Source organism: Metopolophium dirhodum, chromosome 7 (genome assembly GCF_019925205.1).
Source record: "Metopolophium dirhodum isolate CAU chromosome 7, ASM1992520v1, whole genome shotgun sequence".
NCBI classification, from domain to species: domain Eukaryota; kingdom Metazoa; phylum Arthropoda; class Insecta; order Hemiptera; family Aphididae; genus Metopolophium; species Metopolophium dirhodum.
In genome coordinates this window covers 10,358,448-10,385,671 of record NC_083566.1, presented here as the reverse complement: position 1 = coordinate 10,385,671, position 27,224 = coordinate 10,358,448, and the positions used below count along the sequence as shown (strand labels likewise).

The 27,224-nt window shown below is 26.1% G+C and overlaps 3 protein-coding genes across 6 annotated transcripts; 1 reads left to right on the top strand and 2 right to left on the bottom strand.

Annotated features, from left to right (window-relative positions):
• Window positions 1-29: 29 nt before the first annotated feature.
• Window positions 30-12,771, bottom strand: LOC132949636 (FACT complex subunit spt16). 2 transcript variants are annotated; one of them, XM_061020619.1, is made up of 23 exons: window positions 12,659-12,771; window positions 12,376-12,571; window positions 11,105-11,209; window positions 9,190-9,348; window positions 8,604-8,756; window positions 8,379-8,525; window positions 8,157-8,311; window positions 7,984-8,098; window positions 7,766-7,914; window positions 7,509-7,695; window positions 7,197-7,370; window positions 6,925-7,123; window positions 6,480-6,675; window positions 6,177-6,415; window positions 5,966-6,108; window positions 5,710-5,892; window positions 5,346-5,647; window positions 3,885-4,065; window positions 3,707-3,788; window positions 3,453-3,639; window positions 2,015-2,101; window positions 335-508; window positions 30-274 (listed from the first exon to the last, which is right to left on the bottom strand). In XM_061020619.1, the coding sequence occupies exons 2-23, from the start codon at window positions 12,442-12,444 to the stop codon at window positions 268-270; spliced, it is 3,393 nt and encodes a 1,130-aa protein (XP_060876602.1). In that variant the 5' UTR covers window positions 12,445-12,571; window positions 12,659-12,771; the 3' UTR covers window positions 30-267. The 2 variants fall into 2 exon arrangements, with proteins under 2 accessions (XP_060876602.1, XP_060876603.1); XM_061020620.1 differs by lacking the exon at window positions 2,015-2,101 and having other exon boundaries at window positions 12,376-12,714.
• A 1,635-nt stretch (window positions 12,772-14,406) lies between these two features.
• Window positions 14,407-16,612, top strand: LOC132949472 (cytoplasmic tRNA 2-thiolation protein 1). Its single transcript, XM_061020382.1, has 5 exons — window positions 14,407-14,570; window positions 14,687-14,918; window positions 15,349-15,656; window positions 15,947-16,151; window positions 16,211-16,612. The coding sequence occupies exons 1-5, from the start codon at window positions 14,523-14,525 to the stop codon at window positions 16,417-16,419; spliced, it is 1,002 nt and encodes a 333-aa protein (XP_060876365.1). The 5' UTR covers window positions 14,407-14,522; the 3' UTR covers window positions 16,420-16,612.
• A 3,385-nt stretch (window positions 16,613-19,997) lies between these two features.
• Window positions 19,998-27,212, bottom strand: LOC132949736 (CCR4-NOT transcription complex subunit 3). Of its 3 annotated transcripts, XM_061020772.1 has the most exons (12): window positions 26,129-26,388; window positions 25,998-26,024; window positions 25,392-25,624; window positions 25,170-25,325; window positions 24,750-24,929; window positions 24,538-24,685; window positions 24,155-24,411; window positions 23,847-24,081; window positions 23,153-23,422; window positions 21,993-22,261; window positions 21,711-21,920; window positions 19,998-21,638 (listed from the first exon to the last, which is right to left on the bottom strand). In XM_061020772.1, the coding sequence occupies exons 2-12, from the start codon at window positions 26,020-26,022 to the stop codon at window positions 21,540-21,542; spliced, it is 2,082 nt and encodes a 693-aa protein (XP_060876755.1). In that variant the 5' UTR covers window positions 26,023-26,024; window positions 26,129-26,388; the 3' UTR covers window positions 19,998-21,539. The 3 variants fall into 3 exon arrangements, with proteins under 3 accessions (XP_060876755.1, XP_060876753.1, XP_060876754.1); XM_061020770.1 differs by lacking the exons at window positions 25,998-26,024; window positions 26,129-26,388 and adding an exon at window positions 26,997-27,212; XM_061020771.1 differs by having other exon boundaries at window positions 25,998-26,388.
• Window positions 27,213-27,224: the final 12 nt, after the last annotated feature.

The following is a 27,224-nucleotide window of genomic DNA, read 5'->3' as shown; positions in this document are numbered from 1 at the left end:
TTACTCAAATCAAACCACAAATTCTAATATAAAAAAATGTATTCAAATATTTATTTATTTAGTAATATAAGGAAATTAAAAAAAAAAATTACACAAATTTTGGGCCTTTGAATGTATTCTTGAAAAATGCTGAAAATTAAAATTTACTTAAATCTAGAAGTATTGTATAAAAATATATAAGAAAACAAATTATAAATTTATAATGCTAAATTAAGTTATCTTGATAAGCTTTAATATTTTTAATGTGTCCAGTGTCAGGTGTCATTATTATTTTCTGAAAAAAAAATTATACACGATTATATTTAAAGTTATAAAAAAGTAAAAAAATACTTGCCTATGTTTTTTAGAAGAATGACGATCACCGCTATCATCGTGGCGACGTTTTTCACCTCCTGTAGAACGTTTTCCGTGGTGTCCACTGCTACTGCCGTGACGATTACTACTGCTATGATGATGATTACTGCTGCTATTTGATTTGTGATGAGATGATGATTTACTTTTAGATGGACTAAAATAATTAAAAACAGCAATATTAAACTATAATGATCCCAAATATTATTTATTTCATTTAAACTAGATGTCTAGTTATCAGTGACCCCAGAGTAGAGTTATTGATGACTCGAAAGGGTTCAAAGTAACTAAAATAAACACAATAATAGTTTTTATTTTGCTGCGCACAAACAAATAAATTGTCAAGTTTTCCACTCTATATTCTAAGATGCATATTTTGTTTCCATCATAAAGGTTGTTGCTCTGCATCTAACTCCCACTACCAAGCATATACATTATTTGAACATATCTATTGTCTACTGTTTTTACTTTACAAAATTAATTCCGAAAATTTGTTTAGAATAGAAAAAAATGTGAGAAAAGTGAGAATTGGAAAGGGATTTTGAGACAACTTATATAAACTAATATAACATTCGAGGAGCATTATTTAAAAAAAAAATTCACTTGCTTCGCAAGAACACTAAAACATAAAAACCACTGTTGTAAACATAATATACTGCACAAGAATTAAGAAATATTAAATACAATTTTTATTATCCCACAACAGATAATAACTTTGACACATAATATCTAGAGTACAATAGTATATATTATGTAATTAACTTACTATTTGAGATTAAGCGTTGTTTATTAATTATTAGGCATACTTAATTTAATATTTAAAATACATTAATAAATGCCATCTTTTCAAATAAATATATAAGCATAGAAAACAGTATTTTTAAACTACTAAGCACAAACAAAACTGTGCTTTCATAATTATTCTATATTTTGTTTCTACAGTACAAATTTTGTTCATCTGACATGCTATTTCAAAATGTTTATATCTAGACTATTTTTCTAGTAATATATATAATTGTGCAATATAATATGGTCAGTATATTGTATAGACTATGTACGTATAATTTAATAACTAACTCATCAAAACCTCTAAATACCTAAATTAAATAAGTTTTAAGCAGTGGTGTATTTATTTGGTCTATAACAATGTTAATTTTTTTTACAGAATTATAAAAGTAACCCACAATCTATGGCTTTGTGTTGGGAAATTGATCTAAATGCTCCCATGAAAAATTTCATACTTCTGCTTTTGAAGTTTAAAATATGAAATTAAACCATATATTACGAACAATAATTAATATTTAATTAAAATACGGACTTTATTCTTGGTAATCATTAAAGAAGTTTTATTATTTAAAGAATAAATTAAATATACATTTTTTTTACTTTAAGTGTTTTTTAAAAGAAAGACAATGACTCAATCATTAAATAAAGCAAACAAATCACATTTCAGGCACTAAAAAATCATACTGAGTATATTTTTGAACATAAATTTAAAATTAGGTCATAAATAGGTAATACTAGTTTGTCAACAAAAAAATAATTTATATACACACACGAAGAAACTAATTTAGTATATCTGATTAGAAATACTTTAATGTTTTATTATTTGAATACAGTCAACTTAATATAAATCATACAACTGATCTAAATAATACTTTACCTTGAATGACTGCTAGAATAAGATTTGCTTTTTTGTAATAAATTCTTAGGACCATTATTTGATTTTGAATTTGATAAAGAAGAATTTCTAAAATTTAGGTATAATGCTATCACTATATTATGAAATACCTTAGATACAATCCAGTATTTAAAACCAACATTTAAAGAAAAGAACAATATATTATTATATAGAATATAATATTAGCATTAGTTACATTATTTAGCTATCTATACATTTTTGTTTACAAGGTTATTAAGTAGAGTGCAGATTTCTATGGATTTGCATGTTTATTCTGGTTGACCGTATGATATGCTAATAGCACAGCATTTCATGACATAAGAATTTAAACTATAAAAATTTTAAGGTGTATATTTTGCATATTTCAGGTTTTTTTGTTAATTACTATTGTAAAATAGATAAGAAAGATTATATTTTTATAGTTTTGATTAATATCAAAATAAATTAATAAGAATACTCGTAGGTATAAACGGTTTTCCCGGGTAATTAATTTTTTGTCTTATAGATTAAAACCATACTATGTTCAGCGAGAGAACATGCCGATTCTGCGCATCCCTACCCGTCACCGTGCTATCAAAACCGGTTTTCCAATGGCAGGGTGTTGTGTGGGGAATCAGTTTTTGATTAGTCAGCGACTCTGTCGCTGATCAGAGTGTACCAACAAAATACTAATGATTTAGATACCCAAGTAAATTCCTTGTAGGATACATTTTTGATATTAATTGATACAACTAAGTATTTTAAAGAAGTGTTTATAGTACCGTATCATAAATTTAAAATTAAGTCTTAATTTTTGAGTGCTCATTTTTTTTATATACATATATTTGAACAATTTAGTGTATTTATTCATGCATATTTAAGATTTTTTAGCGTATATTTGGTTGGTTTATTACGTATACAAATCCGCGCTTTATTAATAAGAAACAGATTTTCTTAGTTCTGTATGAATTTTTTTAAGTGTAACTAATGATTTCATACTAATTTGGCAATGATACTTCCTAAAAATGCATAAGTCCCTCAAAAGGATTCCCATATACAAATATTGTTAGAATTACAATGTCATCTAGTTTATAGTATTTAGCAGTCGCAATGATGATATTCTAAAAATCAAACTAAATCATATTATTATTTAATATGTTTGAAATGTTAAATTGGCCATTTATTATTATCACTGTACATTGGACAATCATTTTACAAACACTTATAGTAATTGCTTTAATAGCTTTAAATAGTGAAAATCAGAGCAGAAGATAATAATAATATAAATAATAAATTTGATTATTTATCTAAGCATATTGTGCTAGTTGTCAGGGTAGGCAATTGATTACTCTGTACATTTTTTTTTCATAAATATTGATAAATTATTGTTATTTAATGTTCATCATGTTTTTAATTATAATTATTATATTACGATCTGTACCTGTGCTTATCACTGCTTGATTTTTTATGTGATGAGGAACTGTTAAATCGACTTCCACTACTACTGCCCATTTTTTTTTTTGAATATTCATCTTGAAACTCATTTCTATCACGATCTTCTTCAGCTGCTTCTCTTTCTAAATCCGACCAATCCTTTCCAGATTCATCAGAAGAACCAAGTTCTTCCTCTATAATTTACAATTATTTTTTCTCCAAATTAATAAGTTTAATTAATAAATTTATAAAACATAATACCATCACTATCTGAATCCTCTGAAGCTTCTGAATATTCAGATCCATCATCATCTGATTCTTCAAATGACTCTACATCAGATGGCTAAAAAATATTTAATATTTCACAAAAATGTATACTACAATAATGTGTTTTCATATATTTTTTTAATGGACACCTTTATAAGATGAATATAATCACCTCATAAGGCTCATCTTCTTCTTCTTCTTCATCTGCAGCTCCTTCTTCTTCATCAGATTCAGGATCAAGGAAAGTCCAACCTCCATTTTCAAAAAAGCCCTCAGGGTCATCAGTAATTGTTTTCATAATTTTAGTCCAATTTAATGACTGAATGCCTTCAGAATATCGAATGTCACATGAACTATTATCAAAAACCAATTAAATAGGTATATTTAGAAAACTGTTTAATTTCTTAAATTTTTACAAAACAATTCTGTTTATTTAATTTTCTGAGGTCACTTTGTTAGTTAAAAAAGGCTTTAGTTATTTTAAATCATTTTATCAATATTATCTAATTTTGACAAGTTCAATAGTATCACCCAAAGTGTAAATAAAAACTTTTAACAGTTAAAATAGCAGAAATGTATATATATTTATGTAAACATATTTCATAACATCTTTTGATGTATGTGAAATAAACATTACTACTTTCAAATTAAATATTGCAGTACTAATGTAACATATAAGCCCATTCTCAATTCCTATACTTTGTGGTATGTATCAATCTTTAAATTCCAAAACATAATAGTTTTACAGTTTATTTTTGTATATTTGTATGTGTTTACACCTCTAATTCGTAAATTTAAACTCACTTCAACTTTGTCAATTTTAAAAAACTTTATATAAAAATATAAAATAGAATAAAATAGAATTTTATATAAAAATAAAACAGTTTACAAAATCTATTAGGATAGATATTAGGATTGCAATGAAAAAAGAAGCATTTAAAGTTCAAAATTTTAAAAATTTTTTAGTTAAAAATGTATAAAATGTTCAACTTTTATACCTAAGGATTGAACATTTAAAACAAAGTTCCACATAAATAAGTAAATAAATTACTTTAATCACAATAATATCATCAAATATACTTAGTTATGTCATAGGCTGACTGACCGTCTTCACTTAGAATCGTTTTTCTAATACAATTATATTGTATCATTGAATTCAAATTTAACACAGTTCATTACAGTGATCCACTTGTAACCTACTTTACAGCAGAGCAACACTCAGTTGACCGCCTTTTTTTTTGTACTCTCTTATAACTCAAAAAACCAAAATTTAATTCAATGTTATCTATCTGAAATATTTAGTGGTACCTTACAGTGCGAATACATAGTACATACATACCTAATCAAAATTATATAAAACATCAACAACTGTAATTGTTTGTACAATATAAATATTTAGCAGACCAGGTATTTTAATTTAAGTTATCAAAAAATCAGTCTCGACAAATTGTATGACCTAAATTATGTCGTAATAAATGGACCTAGCTTATCCTAATTTAATTTATCTTGTCCTTACTACTTACATACAAACATTTACCTCTTAGTAAATATTAATCATTAATAATTTAATTATAATAGATCCCAATACTGAGTAACTATAAGTCGATTGTATTATAAATTAGTAATTATATACTTAAGCCATTCTTTAACATGATCCAACATGTTCATTGGTATAGCATTGACCATGACAACTTTTTTTTGGTAATCTTTAAAAACAAAAATCATGTCAAAGTTTTTTAAATGGAATTGAACTCTTTCAAAATGAACCAATTCGACGTCTTCCAATGTAATAACAAATGGTGGCCACTCAGTGAAATTAACTAGGCATCCACTTGTAGGTTGCAAAAGAACAGTGCTTCTGAATGGTGCACCAGGGAATCCTAAATCTCTAAATGGAGTATCAAATTCTATTTCTTGTTTGGTTACAGTTTCCACCTAAAATCAATCCAATTCTCATATGAAAAAAATTCAAATTATCAAATATAGGTATATATTACTTTTTCACAGAAACTTTTAAATGCAGTTTTTAATTTAACACGCAATTCACGTTCTGATTGTTCGGCAGCTAAATCATCTCTATCATGCATATGTTGGTGTTTACCTAGATCTGTGGTTATTTCTCCAACTTCAGTATAAAACTGTACATCTAAATGTTTTTTCTTACCAAACATGATAGCATGCTGTCAAAGGTAAATAAATATAATTAGAAATGTTTTGTTGATAAATTATTTAATGATTGACTTGACAATTTACTTTCAGATGGAAATGTAACAATATAATCATTTCACCATCACAAGGTTGGAAGAATGCATTTTTAATATTGTTGTATAAAATATCAACTTTATCACCTCTAACTGAATTATATCTAAATCCATTAGAATGAGCTTCCAAAGTACCTGGATAAAATACATTAATTTAGTTATACATACAACAATTAATATTTTACTTTATTGATATATATTACCAGTCATTCTTTTGTTTACAATGTTCGGTCTTATGTATAAGTCTTTCAATTTTGGGTTACCCTTGTTAACAGATAATACTAATGTATCTTGTTTAACTAAATCTTCCTTTTCTTTTTCTTCTGCTTCCCTGGTTTTAAATTTTTTTTGTACTTCTTTAATTATACGATAGGCGTTCATCAAATTTGTTGATGCTGTTATTTGTTCACCAGGTTCTCTTGTATTTGAACTACGATAAGTTCTAAAAAAAAAAAAATGTTAAATAAATATATAAATTATTTAAATTGAATATCATCAATACTTACAGTTCTTTAACAAACATGGCTTCAGGATTTTGAAAATAACTTTCACCCCTTGCCAAGGCAGCTCCGGGATGAAAAAAGTTAATTCTTAAATAAGTATAATCGCCTTCAACACTCTGGGAAATATTTTTGATAGTAAATATATGGAAAGGAACAGAAATACCAAATACTGGAAGTATAACGGTTTCATATTTTTTGTCTAAAACCAAATTATATAATATTAAATATTAAAACTAAACTAACAGTCTTCTAAATAATTTATGTAAAAAATAAAAATGTTAACATTTTTAACCTGTCCCACATGAGAACATTCTGATTGGTAATGAAAACTGATCTGCTGTACACAGCCCCACAGACCGAAAGACTAACTAAGCTCATACATGCATAGATCTGCCATGTTCTTTTGAGGGACATGGTATAACCTTATTAATTGATACTATTAACATACCAACATAAATTTTAAGGTCTTTAACTTCTCTTTCTTGTGGCATTTGGTTACGATTTTTATAAGAGACATTAGACTTCCTTATTTTCTGAGCTTGCTTGCCACTCGACTGTTCAGCCAAACGTTGTTTTGCAGCTTCGTTTAGAGCCACAGCTAATTCTTTTTGATGTAGTTTACGTTTTTCTTCACTTGATGAATCCATCTAATATTTTTAAATATTAGATTAAAATAAATAATTGAATACCTTTCAGTTAATACTTGAAAAAGTAAGTTACTCGAAGTTTTGATTCTAGTACTGCTGTTCTCTTTCCTCGGCTGACAATTGGTTCTTGTTTTGGTTCATTTTCTTTTTCATCGTCTTCTTCTTCATCTTCGTCATCATCATTCAAATAAATAGCTATGTTCTTAATCTTTTTTTTGGACGGAGTCAATAAGGTTGCTGTAGTGTCCTAAACAAGTTTATGTTTAAAAATAGAATACTGACATTTTTAGCACATATATTTGTATTTTAAGTTTGTTTGTTTAAAAACAAAATTGAACAATTTTTTTTATAGCTTTTCATTAAAAAAAAATTGAATAATGCTTACTTCATTTACTAAAACTGTGTCTCCAACATATAAGGCATACACTTTGCTTTCTTTGTCGGATCCATCCTTATTTGTTAATCCAGATAAACCAACACATAAATTATAAACTTGACCTTTTTTAACACAAGCAGTAGTTCTAGGGGCTATCATTAGAGAACTTTCACGAAATTCAATACCCATTACAAATCTAAAATTATTTATTTTATTAAAATTTAATCATCAAACTATTATAATATTATAAAAACTAATTGACATACCCAAAATTTTTTGTTAGCAAATCCACAAGTTTTGGTTTTTCCTTTTTAGCAAATTCTATTCCAGAGTTATAAACATCACATAATTTATTACCCGATTTTAATTTTGACATTAAGATATCTTGCAAACTTATTAAAAACTCATAATTTGACTAAAATGAAGACAAAATGGTTAATGGTTATCGACTAATTTAAGGATAAATAATTATTAATTTATCTACCCGGATTTCTTCAGTTGGATTGACAATCATTGTCCTTATTAGATTAGAACAGTATGATTTGTATCGTGTTCCTAAACTGCAGATTATCACTCCAAAATGTAAAATATTTTTATCACTGTAAAAATAATAGAAAATATAATAACACTTATAAGACAATTAAAATTATTCAATACCTAGTTGCAGAAAATTTTAAACTATAATTTCCTCCACTTTGAATAATAGGAGGATAACAAAATTCCAATTGAGATGGATCAACATTTGCTGGCAAATATTTTTTATCTGTCAGTGCTCCTTCTAAACCTTCAACTAGTTTTGTATGTTTAACTTTCTAAACTTATAAACATTTAAATTAATAAAAATCTGAAATTTAGAGATTTAATGATGGACGTTATTACCTTGTCAGCATCGATTATTTCCATAATTTGTTCTTTGAGGTACTTTGTAAACATATCAACTGAACTTAAACTAGCTTTCTTTATTAATGTGATTTCATTTTCAGATTTTATACTTAAAATATAACCAATCACAGAGCTTATATCAACCTTCAGATAATGTAAAATAAACAAATGTAAAAAAAGGAATAACTAATAAAACCTTATTTAAAATACAAGATAACATACAGTATTAAAGTCTCCTTTTTCAAATTCTGTTCTCCACGCATCCATAAATGTTCCTGGATATTTTTCTTTTCCAAAAATACCAACAGATTTACCATTTTTACTATTTTTTATAGCTTTAATTAATTTGTCAATGCCATCTTTATCATTCCCACCCTGAAAATAATATATAAACAAAATTAAAAATCTACACATAATTTATTCATACAATGTTAATGGGAACTTGTGAACATGTATAATATTAGGTATATTCCAATAGTTATTGTCCTTTCAGCCTTTAACAAATTTAATTCTATTGGACCAACTTGTGAACATTGTCAATATGATAATTTAATTTTAACTGTTAACTTTTTTTTTTTTACGTTATGTTAAAATTAAAATGCACATCTTTCAACTTGCATTGTTCACAAGCACTAAAAAATTATTTTTAAATAACTTTAATAAAATTAAATCTTGAACAATAATATTTTAAAACTTAACTACAAATGACTACTAAACATAAAAAAATTTAAATAATATAACATTGTTAAAGTTAATATATTGGTATTATTAATATATAAATTAAGGTTCTTATTTTTACTAAACTTACTTTTTCTCTTGTAATAAGTTTGACAGAAGGACAGTCAGAATCTTTAACATTTTCGGCTGGTTTTAAGAACTCAACTTTTTTTTTGCTGGCTATAATATGCACTCCTTCTAATGTAAAAACTGATACAGTGTCAGTTAATTCATAACCAAATAACCAAATCTAAAAACAGTTAAAGTGATCATGTTCAATGTAGATGTATAAAATTAGTTTTATAATTAATTAATTAAATCATTTTTTATATAAATATGAGCAAACTATAAACAATCACCACTTAATACGCAGACAAATTACTCAAATCTTTAAGGGAGTTTCTGGTAGACAATTAGATAGTTGATGCTTAGGGCAAAAAAGTTTTGAACATTCGATTATGGTTGTAATTCAAAAATGAATAACTGTAGAAACTATTAACTTGTTATTTTCACCAAATATTTATGTTTAGCTAACATTTCCTAGAGGTGACATTATTTTTGGCCAAAGCACCTGTGGCCGCGTCAACACACTGCCCGGTTTCTTACATAGTTATAACTGTGGCAGTAAAAATTCTACAGTTGTCCAGTTCAATCGAAATACATCATTTTTAATTAGACAGACCACAATTGCCTAAAATAACAGCTGCGGCTGTTATAAACCGCAGCATGTTGCAGTCAAACCGGGTGGTTATTACCACTATGGCTATAATTGGACAGTGTGGTCACGCACTAAAAGAGAAGATAAGAGTATTTGCGCGCATTAATAAGCAATAACAACGAGCATACTGTAATTTGGGAAGTATTACAATACACTATTCAAGTTATTGTCACCCATGTAAATTAAACATCATAATAAAAAGTAATATAATTTGTATCAAGAATTATAACTATACTCAATTAAGAGTTACCCATGCGTTAGTTATCTCTATTTTACAAACATACGACATAGCATATTACCATGCACTAGTTTCAATAATGTGATGTTAAACTAGTGAACAAAATTTGCTATGTCGTATTTGTTTAAGACGGAGACAACAAATGTAAAGGTAGAATTTTTTTAGTACTATACACTTTTTAGTTATATATATAATCCTTTTTTTTGGTTTTAAAAATATTTTAAGTTTGTCTTTAGGGCTGATTTAATTGTATATATTTTTTGCTGTCCTTTTAAAAATTTGGTTAGTCATGTCTAAAAATTGGTTCATATTGATATACATTATTCATGATCAATTTTTATTTTGCATATTAAGTATTTAGTATTTAACTATAAAACTGACATAACACTATAGTATATTTAAACAAAAGTAGAGTAAAAGTTTGATATTATGCTCCTAATTTAAATTAAATCAGTGATTTTATCTTTAACAAAAAAAAAATACTATGAATTTAATTAAAAGACAAACAAAAATGATTGAGCTTACATAAAAAGTAACTTTATTCAATTTGTTACACAATTATAAAAACCTTCTCTTCCATATTTTTTCATGATTGTACGTCAATGTGTTAAGTATTTTATACTGCATATTATAATTACTAGTCCTATGCATTATTTATACTTAGATCAAAATTTCAATAGTAAAAAAAAAGGATTTGTAATGATGTTCCTCCTCTTAATGGTTACTACATTAACTAACCCTTGCAGCTCTGTAAATAAAATACTTTCTTTTTTTAATGTATAGCACCCATACAACCAAGTATTTTAAATTATAGAAAAACATTAGTATCAAAAACACAAAATCTAAGCAATACATTTACATTTAAAATAAAAAAACTAAATTAAATTTTCTGCTATTTTGAAACTTTTATTTTTGGAAATACATATTAATTAATTAATTAATAAAAGACTGTCCATTGATATTTTTTTTTAATTTCAAGAACTATAGTTGTATCATTATTTTAATATTAATTGTTATTTGTTCATGTAATCTATTACATAGTATATTTACCTGCAGCGATGATGATTTACTATACATAGTATAGTCATCAACTCCAACTGCACATGTAAAGGCATCTACATTACTTAAAGCTCGAACATTTTCATCTTTATTATTCTGAAACATAAAAAAATTAACAAATTATAAAATGTCTAAAAACATTATAAAATCTATGTTATTATCGTATAATAAGTGTTAATGAATACATTTGGAATATAAAATTTGTTTTATTTGGTGTTTAAATGAAAGTTGTTTTACAAGATTAAATTTTACAATTCAGAAAAAAAAAGAATTTTATAAATTATATATTATTTACTGTATAAAATAAGATATTTAACCGGTAAGCACATGCTGAGGTAAATATTTATCCTAGGCATATTTATGTTAACATAAAAGAAAAATATGTAGAAAAATTAATGCACTCAATTTTGGTCTGGGAATGCTAAAAAAATTACAATATTAAAGTAAAAATAATTTTAAATAACGGTAGGGGAAGTTTTCACCTCATGCGAGTAAAAGTGATATCATAAACAGTGCGAGTTGTGTCAGTTTAAATTAAAAACATTTATGTATATTATAAAGTTGTAAAATATGTTACATATAATTGTATTAATTTTGTTTATTCTAAGCAGTTGTTTTTGCCAAATATACACATTCTAAAAATTTATATTTTTTTATAGGTATTTTATAAAAAAATTAAGATTTATTAATCTATAATTTTTTTAAATTAAAATCCCAATAGCTATCATATATTATAGTGCTATACAGTAAGATTTAGATTTCCATTCAAAATACAATCTATAAACATGCAAAATCTATGTATTGATACACTGTTGTAAGTATTATGGTTACTGGTTAGGCACACAAAATTATATCAATAAAAAATTTAAATATAATATAAATGTTGAATAAAAAACTACTTTTAAAAGTAAAAATAAAGTACTAAATTGAGATTCAAAATAATGTAAGATCTAAGTTCATTAAAATATTTTTTCTGATACTTCAGTCCGTAATCCTTCTAGTAAAATCATTTTTTACCAATCAGATGAATAGAATCAATTTTAAAATGCACAGTTTCATCTTACAAAGGCAATGCAAGAAAATCAGAGTAAAATATGTGAATTATTTTAATTTGCTTTATATAACAGACCCTTATATAAACCAGCATAACCTTTTCTAAGAGACAACCGAAAATGTCCTACAGTATTAATCTTTATTACTATAGCTAAATCAGTAACATAAAGATTAAGAACAATAATTTTTTTAAACACAATTATAATTACCTTCCAAAAATCGTATAGATGTTTTAATCGCCTATAAAATGTTTCTTTATCTAACGCTAATGACGGCATTGTTGAAACACATTCAAATGTTCAAGTAACTTTAATTTTATAGAAATAGTATTAATGACAAACACTAAGCAAAAAGACGGCAGTTATTGAGTTATAGCGTGTTTGTGTAAGACATCGACATTTCCCTCTAAAAAAAAAAACACTCAAACAGATATGGCTATAATGCTATATTACACTCTTTAATCAATTCTGTGCTAGAACTACGAGTACTAACCAGAAATTTTATTTACTGGTTAAAATATCAACAAAACAAAATATTGTGATAACGCTCGCGAGTAGTTTCCGAACAAAATTGTTGTATTCTGTGAAGTGTGAACCTGTGGTTGATACTTGTTTGCAGCTGCTGTAGATGTCGCTTATTTTAGTTTTGATTTTACAGTGATACCAACCACAGTAATAACTCTGTTAATCTATAATATTACCGCATAGACTGGGAATTGGGATAATAACAATATATAGGTGCATGGCCATTGGCCACTGCTTTAGATAGTATCTAAAGCCGTGTGCATGGCTAAATATATTTATCTAATCTGTGATTTAGGTATGATCCATGAACTAAGATCTAACTATCTTGGTCCATGGTAGTTAGATCTTAGTTCATGGTTTGATCGCATTGAGACGCATTTTCGTTATGGGCTGCGCACGTACAATTATTGCATGTTTTAAGCATGGAAAAAAAACTCAGCTGGCAGTGATTTTTGGATTTATTTAGCCAAGAAATTAATAATCTGTATGGTTTTGTTGCAAATAAATCGAAGTGATAATATTCACTGCCAATGGCGGCCATGACACTTGCGTATCACAAAGCCTAGGTTTATTTTATATTTTTATCGATATTGATATTTAATGAAAAAAACTAAAAAAATTGAAAACTGACAATGTCCGTAAACAGCTCAAAAAGAGTCAAATTATTTTCAACATTTTTAACGTGTATAGGAAATGCTAATACAAACATTCAGTGAAATTTTCAAGTATTTACGCCATTTACGGTCATACGTTTTTTGATTACAACAAAATAAGAAAATCGTTACATGAGATATCGAGTGAATCAAATGTTGTAAAAATATGAATTTCAAACGTTTATAAAAATTTAATTTGATTCTCTTGTAGACATTTTATTTTTGATAAAGGTAGACAAACTTATGGATAATCTTGTATTACATTTTCAAATCTTAGATTTAAAAAGAAAAATTTTTATGAATTCTCAACTCAAAATAATTTGCTAATTTTCATAATTTTTCCGTATTTTGTTAAGATATGAACTTTAAATGCTTCTAAATAAAAACTGTGACTAAGGATTTTTAATATTTTCAAATATCATAGTAAAAATATAGTAGGAGCATTGTATTAAATTTTCAAGCTTTTTTACCCAACAAATCAAATTTTATTGATATTTATAGAAAAAAAACAAAAAAATGGAAACTAAAATGTCCGTAAACAGCTCAAAATAAGTCAAAACATTTGGAAAATTTTAGGGTGTATAGATAAATGCTTATATAAACAACCAGTCAAAATTTCATGTACCTACGATCATTTGTTTTAGAGTTGCACCAAAAACCAAAATCGATTTTCTCGAAAACAGATTTTGCGTAAAAATTCCCGTTTTTCCTTAATTTTTCTTTTGTTTTTCACGTCGCTTTTGAAAACTACAAGGAAATTTTTACTTTTGACCCCCCAAAGTACCAACTAGATTTATTTACCTATCAGAAAAGTTACCGTTGAAGAAAATTCAAGCACTTTTACTGTCCTAAAAGGTACAGACACAAAAATAAAAAAATGTTAACAGTCTTGTTAAGAATACTTTTTAAATGTGGATTATTTGGAGGGGCAATATGATACTTTTGCCCTCACAAACATTTCAGATGGCTGGGCAAGTCCCCCCCCCCCGCAATTACGCCGCTGATTATATATATCTGTGATTATACTATCTATATTCTGTGATTATTCCACGATTTAAGACAGTACTAATAGATAGTACTAATCATGATCCTTCCGTTCACAACACGAATTAAGATACATTCTTCATTCCACAGATTACAGAACAATTATTCATAAGGTCCATTCTATAATAGGTTAAAATGCCTGTCTTATGCTCTGCAAAATGTGGTCAGAATGCAGTGCTTAAGGTAAAATTAATAAATAGGTATAACGGTAAAACTGATTTTCAATTTTATTTATTATTAAAACTAAATTCTATACAAAATTATTATTATGAGACTATACAAATAATTTTTTATTTCAGCGTCCAAAAACTGGAGATACATTATGCAAAGAATGTTTTTATTGGGCTTTTGAACTTGAAATTCATAGCACCATCACAAATGGTAAACTATTCAAAAAAGGTGATGTCGTCGCAATTGCAGCTTCAGGTGGAAAAGACTCAACTGTACTAGCACAAGTTCTCAAGATATTAAATGAACGCTATAATTATGAACTGAAATTAGTATTATTGTCTATAGATGAAGGAATTACTGGTAATATTCTAATTATTTAATAAAATTAAACACATTTTTAATATTTATATTACTATACACTTGGCATTTTTTTATGTAATAAGATATGTTAATTATTTTCTCTTTAATTTATGTTTTACAGTTAAATCAAATGTTTAAACTAAAACTGGTTAATAATAATTTTTTGTTAAATATTGAAATAAGAATGATATAAGAATAATTGTATCATTTTATTTCTCTGTTGCTTGTCTGAAATGTTATTATACTTAATTTCTGGATTTCTAAAGCAATTTTTACAATGAAGTGCTCAAAAAAAAAACTCCACTTTAATTTGTATGAGTTAGTGAATTATAATTTAAACTAATACTTCTTAAGTTATAAAATATTGTATTTCAGAGTTGAGAATCAAAATTTATTTATTTGTATTGTAAATTGTATGCCATTTTAATAGGTTATAGGGATGATAGTTTGAAAACAGTACTAGAAAATAAAGATGAATATCAAATGCCTTTAAAGATCTTATCATACCAACAGTTATATGGTTGGTCAATGGACAAAATAGTTGCTGAAGTTGGTCGTAAGAATAATTGTACATTTTGTGGTGTATTCAGAAGACAAGCTTTAGATAGAGGTGCAATGTTATTAAATGTTGACTGTATTGCTACTGGTCACAATGCTGATGATATTGCAGAGACAGTGTTAATGAACATTTTACGAGGGGATGTTGCAAGATTGCAAAGATGTGTAAATATCATTACTGTAAGTATTACAAAAGTTAAGATACTTGAGTGAGCCAGCGGGTGACCTAAAATCTAAATATATAAATTAATTTAAATTATTGTTAGTACAATATTAAATGATATGCCTCTTTGTTATATTCTTTCTCAGGATAAACACGTTCTATATTAATATATTATTTAGTCATCATGTTTAAAATATAAAATATTGTTATACTACATTACTTTATTGTATTTAATCCTTATTTTAACAAAATTAATTTAAATGATAATTGTTAAATTAATCTTATTGTTTCGTACTAATATTATTAGATTACAGAAGGCACTATCCCTCGATGTAAACCTTTAAAATACACTTATGAAAAAGAAATAGTGATGTATGCATATTTCAAGAAATTGAATTACTTTTCAACTGAATGTGTATTTGCACCAAATGCATACCGAGGATATGCAAGAACATTTTTAAAAGATTTAGAAAGATTAAAACCATCATCTATTATGGATATAATACATTCTGGTATAAAACAACTATGTTTTTTCATTCTATAGTTTAAAACTATTTTTAAAATGTTTTAGGCGAGACAATGTGTATTAAAGAGAATGTAAAATTGCCGGATATTGGCGTTTGTACTAAATGTGGATTTGTGTCAAGTCAAGATATTTGTAAAGCTTGTATGTTGTTAGAAGGATTAAATCGAGGATTACCTAAACTTGGAATCGGTAAAAGCAGCAAAGCTAATAAAGCATTGGCAGCATTGCCAAACCCAAGGCTACTAAATTTTTAAAATATTAATTATTGTTTTAATTTAACAACATCATTTTGTAAAGCATAATATATATATGTATATTTTACAATTTTTATAAAAATCAGAAAATTTATTGTAAATACAAATATTTTTGTGAATTTGTATTGTTAATTAATAATTTTATATTTGTAGTCAAATTATTTTATGTAATATTTATTTCTAAAATACCTATTTTATTTTTTAATTATTGATTAGATAGTCTAATGGATTTATTCCAAGACTGTTAGTGGTGATGTGGAATTAGATAAAAATTAGAAAGTCTAATTAACTTTTTATTAGTATTTGAATTAAAAATTTTTTTGACATTGGATCCATAAATTTAACAAATTCTCATTGAACGATTAACTTATTTTGCTATGAATCAAAAACGAATAACCGTAGATTGTAGATGGTCCTTTTAATTGTCAACAAATGATTATTTTATCATTTTCTATACATTCCATTAAAAATGATTTTGACTTGTTTTGAGCTATTTATAAACATTTAAAATTGTTCAACTTAAAAGCTAAGGTTTGAAAATTTAAAACAAGGTTTCTTATAAATAGTTAAGTAGTTCATACTGTAACCAAAAAATATATTTATAGTTTTTTTAAATTTATATTAAAATAAGTTCAATTTTGTGCAATATTTGGTACATTTCAAAGAATAACGATTTTTGTTGTTGTAATTTAAAAAGTGTTCATCAGTGCTCTTATGATGCCTATATTTTAAAGTATATTATTATATTTTATACACACAATGCCATTTTCAAATGCAATTTATCGGAAAAATTAATAATTCAACCTACTGTATCACTAATAGTAAAAAAAATTTCTTTAATAGCAAAAATAAAATATACTCACTAAATAGGTAGCTGCTAAAATGCAGCTGGCCGATCGTCTGCTCAGAATCGTGTTTTGTTCATAATAATTTGATATCATTAAGTTCAAATCTAAATAATACATTCATTTCAGTAGTAAGTACCATTTTATACTATGACAACACAATACTATGGTGTACGGCCAGAACCTACTTACCCCCCCCCCCTTTTTTTAAATTATTGTTTATGTTAATAAAAAAATATGTTTGATGTCATCCAGTATTCCAGTTGGGTCCCAGACTTTTGACCTTTGTTATGTATTTTCTTGATAGTATATAGTATATGTGCTAAATAAATAATTAGGAACCTTTGAAGGCTATTGACATTTATTATTTTTAATTAAAACAAAAAAATTTACGGAATTTTGTAATTGGTGATCAAACCGTACTAACTGTAGTGTTGTAATAATTCTATGCAGCAATTTTGTCCAGCACATTAAACATTTATTTAGTTTTTTTATAGATTTAATAAAGCAATAAACCGTCTCTGTTTAACTGTTTCGTAAAAAGGTGACTATCTCTGTAACTATTAAAACCACTATAAAAATTGAAACAGTTTCTCTCAAATAAAAAAATTGACAATAGGTAGATTATTTATAAAATGTAGAGGCATTCAGACATGTATAAAATATAAGTATAGACAACACCACTCCAAAGTTGATAAGGCGCCCGAAACTAATGTGATTTTGTGCGAAATACCGAGAAATCTCGGTGGACCGCATAAACTTTGGGCTAGGCATGTGAGTAGATATGGGTGAAAATAAATGCACGTTTAAAATACGATTAGTCCCCTATAAACGCATAACAACTAACAACTTTAGACGTAATTTTGGGCCATGGAAAATGTAAATGGATCGCTTAGAAATGAAAATCTCAGTGGACCGATGCATAGTACATACCAATCCGGCCCTGGTTCGTGACATATAGATTACTATGCGACATGGCTTAAGATGCCATATAACATACAGTATTAGGAAAATACGATTCGCATGCTTTAATCAGAAATTAAATATTAGATAACTATTATACTTAGAAATTTAAAATAATAATAAGTTCTAACTAGGTAGATTTTCATTAAATTTTAATATTTTTAGATTTTGAGCCAAGCGATAAATGTATTGATTTTATAATGAAGTGTGTTTTTAGATTCTCAGCGAAGCGATGAATGTATTAATTTTACAATGATGTGTGTCTTTTTTTTATTTTTGTGTCTGTCATCACCTTTTAGGACAATAAAAATGCTTGGATTTTCTTCAACAGTAACTTTTCTGATAGAAAAGTGAATCTAGTTGGTACTTTGTTGGGTCAAAAGTAAAAATTTCCCAGTAGTTTTCAAAAGCGAGGTGAAAACCAAAAGAAAAATTAAGGAAAAACGGGAATTTTTACGAAAAATCTGTTTTCGAGAAAATCGATTTTGGTTTTTGGTGTAACTCTAACACAAATGACCGTACGGACATGAAATTTTGACTGAATGTTTATATTAGAATTTTCTATACACCATAAAATTTTGAAAATATTTTGACTATTTTTGAGCTGTTTACGGACATTGTCAGTTTTTAATTTTTTTTTCTATAAAAATATCAATAAAATTGTATTTGTTGCGGGTGAAAATTTAATGCAAGGGACGAGTGTCTACTTTCCTTATATGTCAATCCATACTACAACTTACAAGGATGGTACAGCTTATTATTTTGGTTTGATAAATGTATGAAGCCCATATATTTAATGATCCATAAAAATGTGACCATATTTTACTATTTAGTAAACATGGCTTTATATAACACTAACATAATGTATAAACAAACCCATAAATTATTTTATCGGAGAAATTGTAAACTTATATTGCGCACAAGACAAAATTAGGAGTACCAAAGCACAACATACCAAGTGCCAACCCTCAAATGGGTATTATTGTTAACCTTTTTATTTAAAATGTTTCAAAAAAATGTGTTATTGATGAATGAGAATTCTAAAAATAAAAAATAGTTTGGAAATATTTCTTGTTTAATTTAAACTCGAGATTTTACATAATAATTTATCTAGCACCAAATAAATGGATAATTGTAATGATGACCGTTGAAATAAACAATCATATAATAAACAATTTTTATTGACATATTATTATAAAAATAAATTAAGATATCTCAAAACTAGTAATTGTGACGATGAATATTAATGAACAAAATAAGACAATTGCAAATTTTGTACTCATTATTAACTTAACCTTAGTCAAATAAAGAAATCAAAAAAAAAAAAATAATAATAATATCAAACAGTTTTATTATAATGGTTTTTTTTTTTTTTATTATTAAATAGCTTACTGTTTGTACATCTAACCCTCAAATGGGTATTATTGTTAACCTTTTTATTTAAAATGTTTCAAAAAAATGTGTTATTGATGAATGAGAATTCTAAAAATAAAAAATAGTTTGGAAATATTTCTTGTTTAATTTAAACTCGAGATTTTACATAATAATTTATCTAGCACCAAATAAATGGATAATTGTAATGATGACCGTTGAAATAAACAATCATATAATAAACAATTTTTATTGACATATTATTATAAAAATAAATTAAGATATCTCAAAACTAGTAATTGTGACGATGAATATTAATGAACAAAATAAGACAATTGCAAATTTTGTACTCATTATTAACTTAACCTTAGTCAAATAAAGAAATCAAAAAAAAAAAAATAATAATAATATCAAACAGTTTTATTATAATGGTTTTTTTTTTTTTATTATTAAATAGCTTACTGTTTGTACATCTATCAATCATTTGTTTGGCTTTAAGACGATGTTGTAGGAACAAAACATCAAAACTGTTTTTCCATGCATTAAACACAATCAGAGCGTAATACCTAATAGCCAACAATAATAATAAAAAAAAACATTGATCATTTTGTCCCTAACATAAATCACAAAAGGAAAAGTAACTTAAACATAATACTTTCCTGGTCTATAATAATAATTAATTATTAATTTGAGGTTGTTTGGGTTTTAATATGAGGCCATAAGAGTCGGTCAAAAATTATTTAAACATTTTAGAATATATAATCAACAATTGAAAGATATTGTGCCTAACCAATGGATTAAAAAATTGTACAAAAAAAAAAAATTATAAAAAAACTTAATTATATTGATGAAATATGAATAAATTATATTTTTTGAAGGACTCTTATAATACAAATTTTAAATCGATCATTGAAAAATCATTTTGTTTACAAGTGAGAATTATTGAATGTTATTATACATAATAGTATAAAAAATAGTAGCTAACATTTTTGTTCTAAAGTGAGTAATGAATTAAGTACAAGGTAGGAGATTTTAATTTGTGTAACTTCCTCTATAGTTTTTTAATTTAATTTGAGAAATATATTATTTTTAACCAATAATGTAAGTTTTACATTCTTTAAACTTAAAGGAAATGTGAAAATTTAGCTTACAAAAAAGGGTCATTCAAAAATTATCTAATATACAAATACATTTTAAAACTTAATAAAAACTGTTGATCTCATATAAATTCATACAATTTCTTATTAAAAAAATATATTGTTTTATTTTATTTATATTCATTCAATTGAAAAATGTATATACCTGATTAAAGTGCTATCAATTAGATTTTTATGTACATACTTTTATAATCAAGGAAAAAACTAATTTCAAGATAGGGAATGGACAATTATACATTTAAAAAAAAAATAATTTACATAATTTTTGAATGACACCAAATAAAATTAACTTTTGGTATCACAGATTTAATAACAAATTTGACAAAAAATCTGAGGTACAAAAAGTACAATACAGAAAAAATTTATATTAAACTATGAGAAATTTAACTATATTGCTAATAATAATTCTATTTGTACGAGTTTTATGCTTCAAACAAAAACAAAACTATTGAAAAAAGAGAAAATAAGTCAGTTTCAAAGAATAATGCACATGGGAGATAAGCTTTTAGTACTTTATGGTTAGAGAATAAATAATTTGGAAAAAATATTAAAGCAGTCTGTTAATATGTACAACATTTCGTTAGTATGTACATACATATGAACAAAGACTATGATAAGTTTTTTTTTTCAAAATTAAAAAATAAAAATAGTATACTCCAAATTCCTTTTCTCCAAATGTTCACATCATATCACATGTTGTAAGGGCACAAATAATCCTTTTATATTCATGGACTATATTCTAAGAATTTTTTTTAGTGTAGGACTATATGAAAACGCATTATTTTCAATTTAATTCTCTATCTTCCAGATATTTATACTCGAACGTGAATCCTTCTTTTTTTCGTTGACCCCATTTCTCATAGTCAAAATAAATGTATGTGCCCTAGTTAAATAATAATAATACATTTGTAAATACAAAATAAAAACATATACTTAATTTTATTTATTATCAAACCTGTTCATATTCTTCATTAATTAATTTAGGTTCTTCGTGTCGCTGAAACCACATCATATATTTTGTATGGAATCTCCAACTTTGTTTTTTTAATGCCTTGGCAGCTAAATACTGTGCTTTAGATCCCTCCATGTAATAGAATATAAAAAAAAGGGATTCTGTTGAAAGCCTCTGGAAAAATTCTAAACTGTCAGAATGGGGAAGAGGTCCCTAAAAAACATAAAATATATAAATAAATAAATGTAAATAATTATTATAGGAATTTTTCAATCAGTAAATTACTTGATTATAATAATGAGGCGTTGAACATGGATTTCGAGGTAAATATAATTTTATTCGTTCGGAATCTGATGGATGAGGTAAATGTACAAATGCAGATTCAAGCATTGTGAATTGAAATTGATGGTCCTTAGAAAGTGGCACTGGACCCAGTGGAGCTACTCCTAATAAAGGGGAAATATTAGCTTCAAACAAAACAGGTGGCTGTTGTGTTTGTTGTTGTTGTAAGCTTAGATGACTACTTGAATTTTGAACTATATTTGAACTCAAACCTTTAAAATAAAAATATAAATTTAGATTACAATATAATATAGTTTTTTTAGGTATACAAGAGTGATAATTTAAGATGTTAACACTATTTACATGTATGTAATAAATATAAAATAAATACCTTACCAATCTTAGTTAAGATAATTATAATAGTCGGGAACCTACAAAGGTAATGTTGCAGATTGGCTAGAGCAACTTTTCTTCATTTTTGAATATGTCATAGATACATTTACAAAATAACTCGTTTCTTGTTTTGAAGAAATATAGTTGCTTTTAGAAAAACTTATTATGAAAACAATGAAGAACAAATTTTAGGTGTATCTTGGAACAATGGTAACAAATACTGTGTGTTGAGTTAATTATAGAATAAATTACACTTTAAGCTTTTAAAATAATAAGTGTTTTTGGTCTTATAAAAAAATCCCAGCTATTCACTGAAACATTGTTTCCAAAATAAAACAGCCGAATTCCCCCTCCCCCTCCAATCTGATTTGACTCATAGATACAAAATACACCTAACTGAATTGTACTCTATCCGAGATACAATTTTTTCAAAATACACTAGGCGCCTTATCTAATTCCGCCATAGATATGCAAATTCAACTTCTCTTTTTGCCCTACACAAAAACCCAGACATGCAAATAAGAGCACCAAATAATTAGCGCATTAAAATAAAGTTCTTACAATGAGATTCACTGGAGATAGTTAAATAATACAAGTATATAATATTATTATTGTTATAATGTATGCATACAAATAAGCAAATATTTATAGTATCATTTAATTGTAAAAATATCAGAAGAGCGCATACTGATTCATGATAACCCGATATAGTATAAATTATTATATATCTACTTTAAATAAGAATTTAAAAAATATAATTTTATAATTACTTCTATTATCAGTAGACTGTTGTGATATATCAATCCCAGCTTGATCAATAGCTTTTTGTGCAATAGTCTTTAGTGATGACAAGGCTGTGTTAGAATCCACTTGTACTGGTGACGTTGTAGAACTTAATGACGAAGGTGTAGTAGACACACAATTAACCACACTATCAGAATTATTCACATTTCCTTGTGCAGTTGGCACATTAGTATGGTAAGATGATGGAGAAGTTGGTATAGATGTAACAACAGATGTATTCTCAACAGATTGTGCTTCTATGTAAATACAGTTCAAAAATCAAACAATATTCCAAATATATATCATTAAAAAATACTGTTATAATAATAGTAAATACAAATAATTGAGAGGAATAGTTAAATTTAATACTGAGGATTGTACAGATATTTTATTTGTTGTCTGAAATAAGTATTTTAATAATTTATAATTATAATTGATTCAATGAAATATTTAAATATATTATACACTTATAACGAAGAAAATCATTATTTAATCGGTAAAAGAAAAAACTGAGAATTCGGAAATCAGTAAATTATTGTGATAAAATCTAACTTGACAAAACACTGTTATTCAATAATATTATAAAAATAAATTGAAAACTTTATATTTAAGAAAATAAGTTTTCATAATAATTAAATTCGTTAATTGTGCAATTTATATTTATATTTAATTAAGACTTACGTGAATGTTTATTGTGAATATTTGAAGCTGCTACAGTTGCAAAATTACCAACGGTAGTAGTACTTGTTTGAGTAGTTATAGATTGAGACACAGTAGACACACTAGACGTTGTGGTGGTATGATTATTACTAACAGATGATTTAACAACTGCAGCTATAGTTGGACCTTTACTGTTCACTGTAGGATTAGTATTATTTGAAGGATTTGCTTTCACAGGCGTCGGTTTAATCGTATTCTAAATTGAATATACATTTTATACTGATGGTAAATTATTGTTTTCTTATATAAATATTATAGTGTGTACAAACTTTAGTAATTTCTTCTTTTTTTTTACGAACCGGTGCTGCAACAATAGAAGATGAAGTAGCAATAGTTACAACTGTAGATACTGTAGAGATCATTGGAATTGATTCACTAATTGTAGCGATAGTTGTTATTGATACTGGTGTAGAAGTTGTTATTACAGCCACTGAAACAGGCTCTTCAATGGAATGATTGTGTGACATTGGAGCAGGAGATGCTGGACAAGAACCACTAAGACTTGCAGTTTGGCTAGTGGGTGACCCTAGCAGTTCAATAATACATAAACATATTATATATGTGTAGATTAAACATTAAGTTTGAAACAAACAATTTTCTTATTAAATCTGAGCTTTATAATTATTACTATTACAATCACTATATTTGTTACCATTGGCTTCTGCGGAATTATTTGCAGCAACCCCTAATTCGAGTTCAGCTAACCCTATTATTTCATCATACAAATCATCATTATGCATAAAATCTTCTTCATGTGATGCTTCAATATAATATTCCACATCATCTTTTATTGAACGAATCTACAAATTAACTCATTAAATAATTTGTTTATAGAATTATATAATCAATAGTTTTGAATGATACCTTTTTGACTTCCACTGACATATTATCTAACATTCTTAGCACAGTCTCTAATTTTCGTATATGGAACCTATGTCGTTCTACTCTTGCTTTTAGTTCATCTAGTTTTTCTTGTTTATCTTTGTCCAACCTTTTTTTCTTCCCAACAAGTAATGACTCCATTTCACATTCAAATTGGTCAATCTATCATTCAACATTTTTAAACTAATTATTAAATACAATAAAAAAAAAAAAATTAAAATATATGAATTAAAAACTATTAATTAAATATAAAATTGTAATTATAATATCATATTAGTAAGGAGAAAATTTCAATACTAAAAGTTATTAAAATCTTAGTCATACCTACAATGTAAATATATCTTTTAAATAATATTGAGATTCAAAAAGCACGAATTTCATTAAACCAAAATAATTAATTACTTGAATATTGAGCGACTCAATTGATTGTGTTAACCATGTACTTATTTCTTCTCTTTCTTTTTGAGCGGGATCTAGTTTTTGGGCAGCACCCAACCCTTCTTTAGAATAAGCTTTAGTCTTTGTTTCTCGTTCGACTACTTTAAACCTTTCCATTTGCTACAAATAAGAATAAACATAGCTTAACATTTAAACAAACTAGATTATGTGTTTATATGTACTAACAGTTTCTATAAGTTTGCGGTAATCAAGTAATGCACTTTTATCCTTAATTTCTGCGGACGCAATCCAGCTTTTGATTTGATCGCGTAACCTTTGCAATTTCTTGATTTCCTTTTTGAGGTCAGCCTCATATTTTTCTTTTTGATTACTATTTGTAGCATTGTGAACTTTTTGCCAAATATCCTCAAATGTTTCAACACCTTCGGTAACTTTCTTAAGGCACCGATCAATTTCACCTAAAAATTATAGACTAGTTACTGGATTATTGCTCTCAAGTAATTACACTTTAAGAAGAAAACAGAGGTTTGTTAATATAAAATGAATAACCATAGTTATAATTTACTGTTTCATATTTGTGGCTGATACAAAATAATTAAATTATCTATTTAAAATATGTAAAATTATTGGACAATCGTTCATGTATATCATAATAATAGTTAATACTATAAACTATAATAATTGTATTTGAGATAACAATTATTTTATAAATTCTTCACAAATAAGAACCTCCAGACTAAATTATTGTTCAAAAGTAATACCCAGTGTTCTTTACAACAGTTTTTGAGCATAAAAGTGAACAACAATAGAATGTGAGGTAATGATATTTACCTTGAAGTTTTCTAGAAGCAGCCATCACTAAGAAAACATTTCAAAAACGAATATCAACATAACATTATTTAAACTAAATACAATATAAAAATTTGTCACAATTTTGGACTAAAAAATTAATAAAAAATTACAATTTTTATCATACAAATTTCACCACTACCACTGTTTGTGTTTGTGTGTAAACGCTTTGTTCAAGATGGCTACTGATAATTTTCAGGTTATTCAAAATTGGACAAACGACTAAACGAGTACGGTAAAAATCTCAATATTTCATAATTTGATTTTAAACAGTTTAAAATAAACAAAACTACTTAAATTTTTACAAATTTAGATTATTAATTTTTTTTAAAGATATTTCAACAAACATGAGTATTTAAATATATTTTTTGTTGTTGTCTGAATACGTTTTGGTGATGCACGGTTTTAATGAAAACAGCTGTTCTACACGTTATCTATTATCACAATCCACAGATTATGTAATATATAACGGGATGTCAGACTAAACTATTGAAGACGAGAAGATTTTAAGGTATTAATGAATAATAAAATAGAAAATAAATATCAACATCAACAACTATACATTATTATAATTTAATTGATATTGGGTAGTAAATACTTAAAAGATTTCTAATTTTTTTGGTACTTTAAGAATTAATTTAGTGTGTGTTATGGTATAGTCATTCCTACAAGTAGATATTAATCATATAACATTGAAAAAAAGATACATTATATTATCAATATGAATTCAGCAAATAGTTCACTACATATTACTTTCGTGTTCATTTATTTAAATCTATAGTTGCTAAGTAATAAGTAACTATATAATTATAATTTTAAACTAATTAACAATAATAATAATATAGAAAAGTTATTGTATTAGCATGATTTTTAATATCTAATAGGTACGCTATAAATTTTGTATTTTTTATAAAGTTAACTATGTTATATAGTAGTTTGTTATTTAATACTTAATTGTATTTATTAAAATTAATATACTACCTTTCATATTGTGTTTTATTGAATTGTACATGGTTCAGAATCATTTATCACTTTTTTGATTACTTTGACTTCGGAAAGTTTTATTGATAACAATCACTATTTATATTTCATGTATCGTATTGCGAAATATATTTTTTTTTTCTAAGTTATATGATTGTTTCTAATACACTTGCTATTTTTTATTTATATATTCTCGAATGAAATATTTTATACGCTACCATTTATTAA

What these genes read in the sequence shown, in the direction of transcription:
- LOC132949736 (XM_061020770.1), bottom strand. Translation starts at nt 27,027, where the DNA reads ATGTACAATTCAATAAAACACAATATGAAAG. An exon ending in AATAAAACACAATATGAAAG is followed by an intron (nt 25,625 to 26,996) that starts GTAGTATATTAA and finishes TATAATTTTTAG; the next exon opens with GTGAAATTGATCGGTGCCTT. An exon ending in TTAATGAAGAATATGAACAG is followed by an intron (nt 21,639 to 21,710) that starts GTTTGATAATAA and finishes TTATTTAACTAG; the next exon opens with GGCACATACATTTATTTTGA.
- LOC132949636 (XM_061020619.1), bottom strand. Translation starts at nt 12,444, where the DNA reads ATGCCGTCATTAGCGTTAGATAAAGAAACATTTTATAGGCGATTAAAA. An exon ending in ATCTATACGATTTTTGGAAG is followed by an intron (nt 11,210 to 12,375) that starts GTAATTATAATT and finishes TTTATGTTTCAG; the next exon opens with AATAATAAAGATGAAAATGT. An exon ending in TATTCTAGCAGTCATTCAAG is followed by an intron (nt 509 to 2,014) that starts GTAAAGTATTAT and finishes TAATTATTTTAG; the next exon opens with TCCATCTAAAAGTAAATCAT.
- LOC132949472 (XM_061020382.1), top strand. Translation starts at nt 14,523, where the DNA reads ATGCCTGTCTTATGCTCTGCAAAATGTGGTCAGAATGCAGTGCTTAAG. An exon ending in GTCAGAATGCAGTGCTTAAG is followed by an intron (nt 14,571 to 14,686) that starts GTAAAATTAATA and finishes TTTTTATTTCAG; the next exon opens with CGTCCAAAAACTGGAGATAC. An exon ending in TATGGATATAATACATTCTG is followed by an intron (nt 16,152 to 16,210) that starts GTATAAAACAAC and finishes AAAATGTTTTAG; the next exon opens with GCGAGACAATGTGTATTAAA.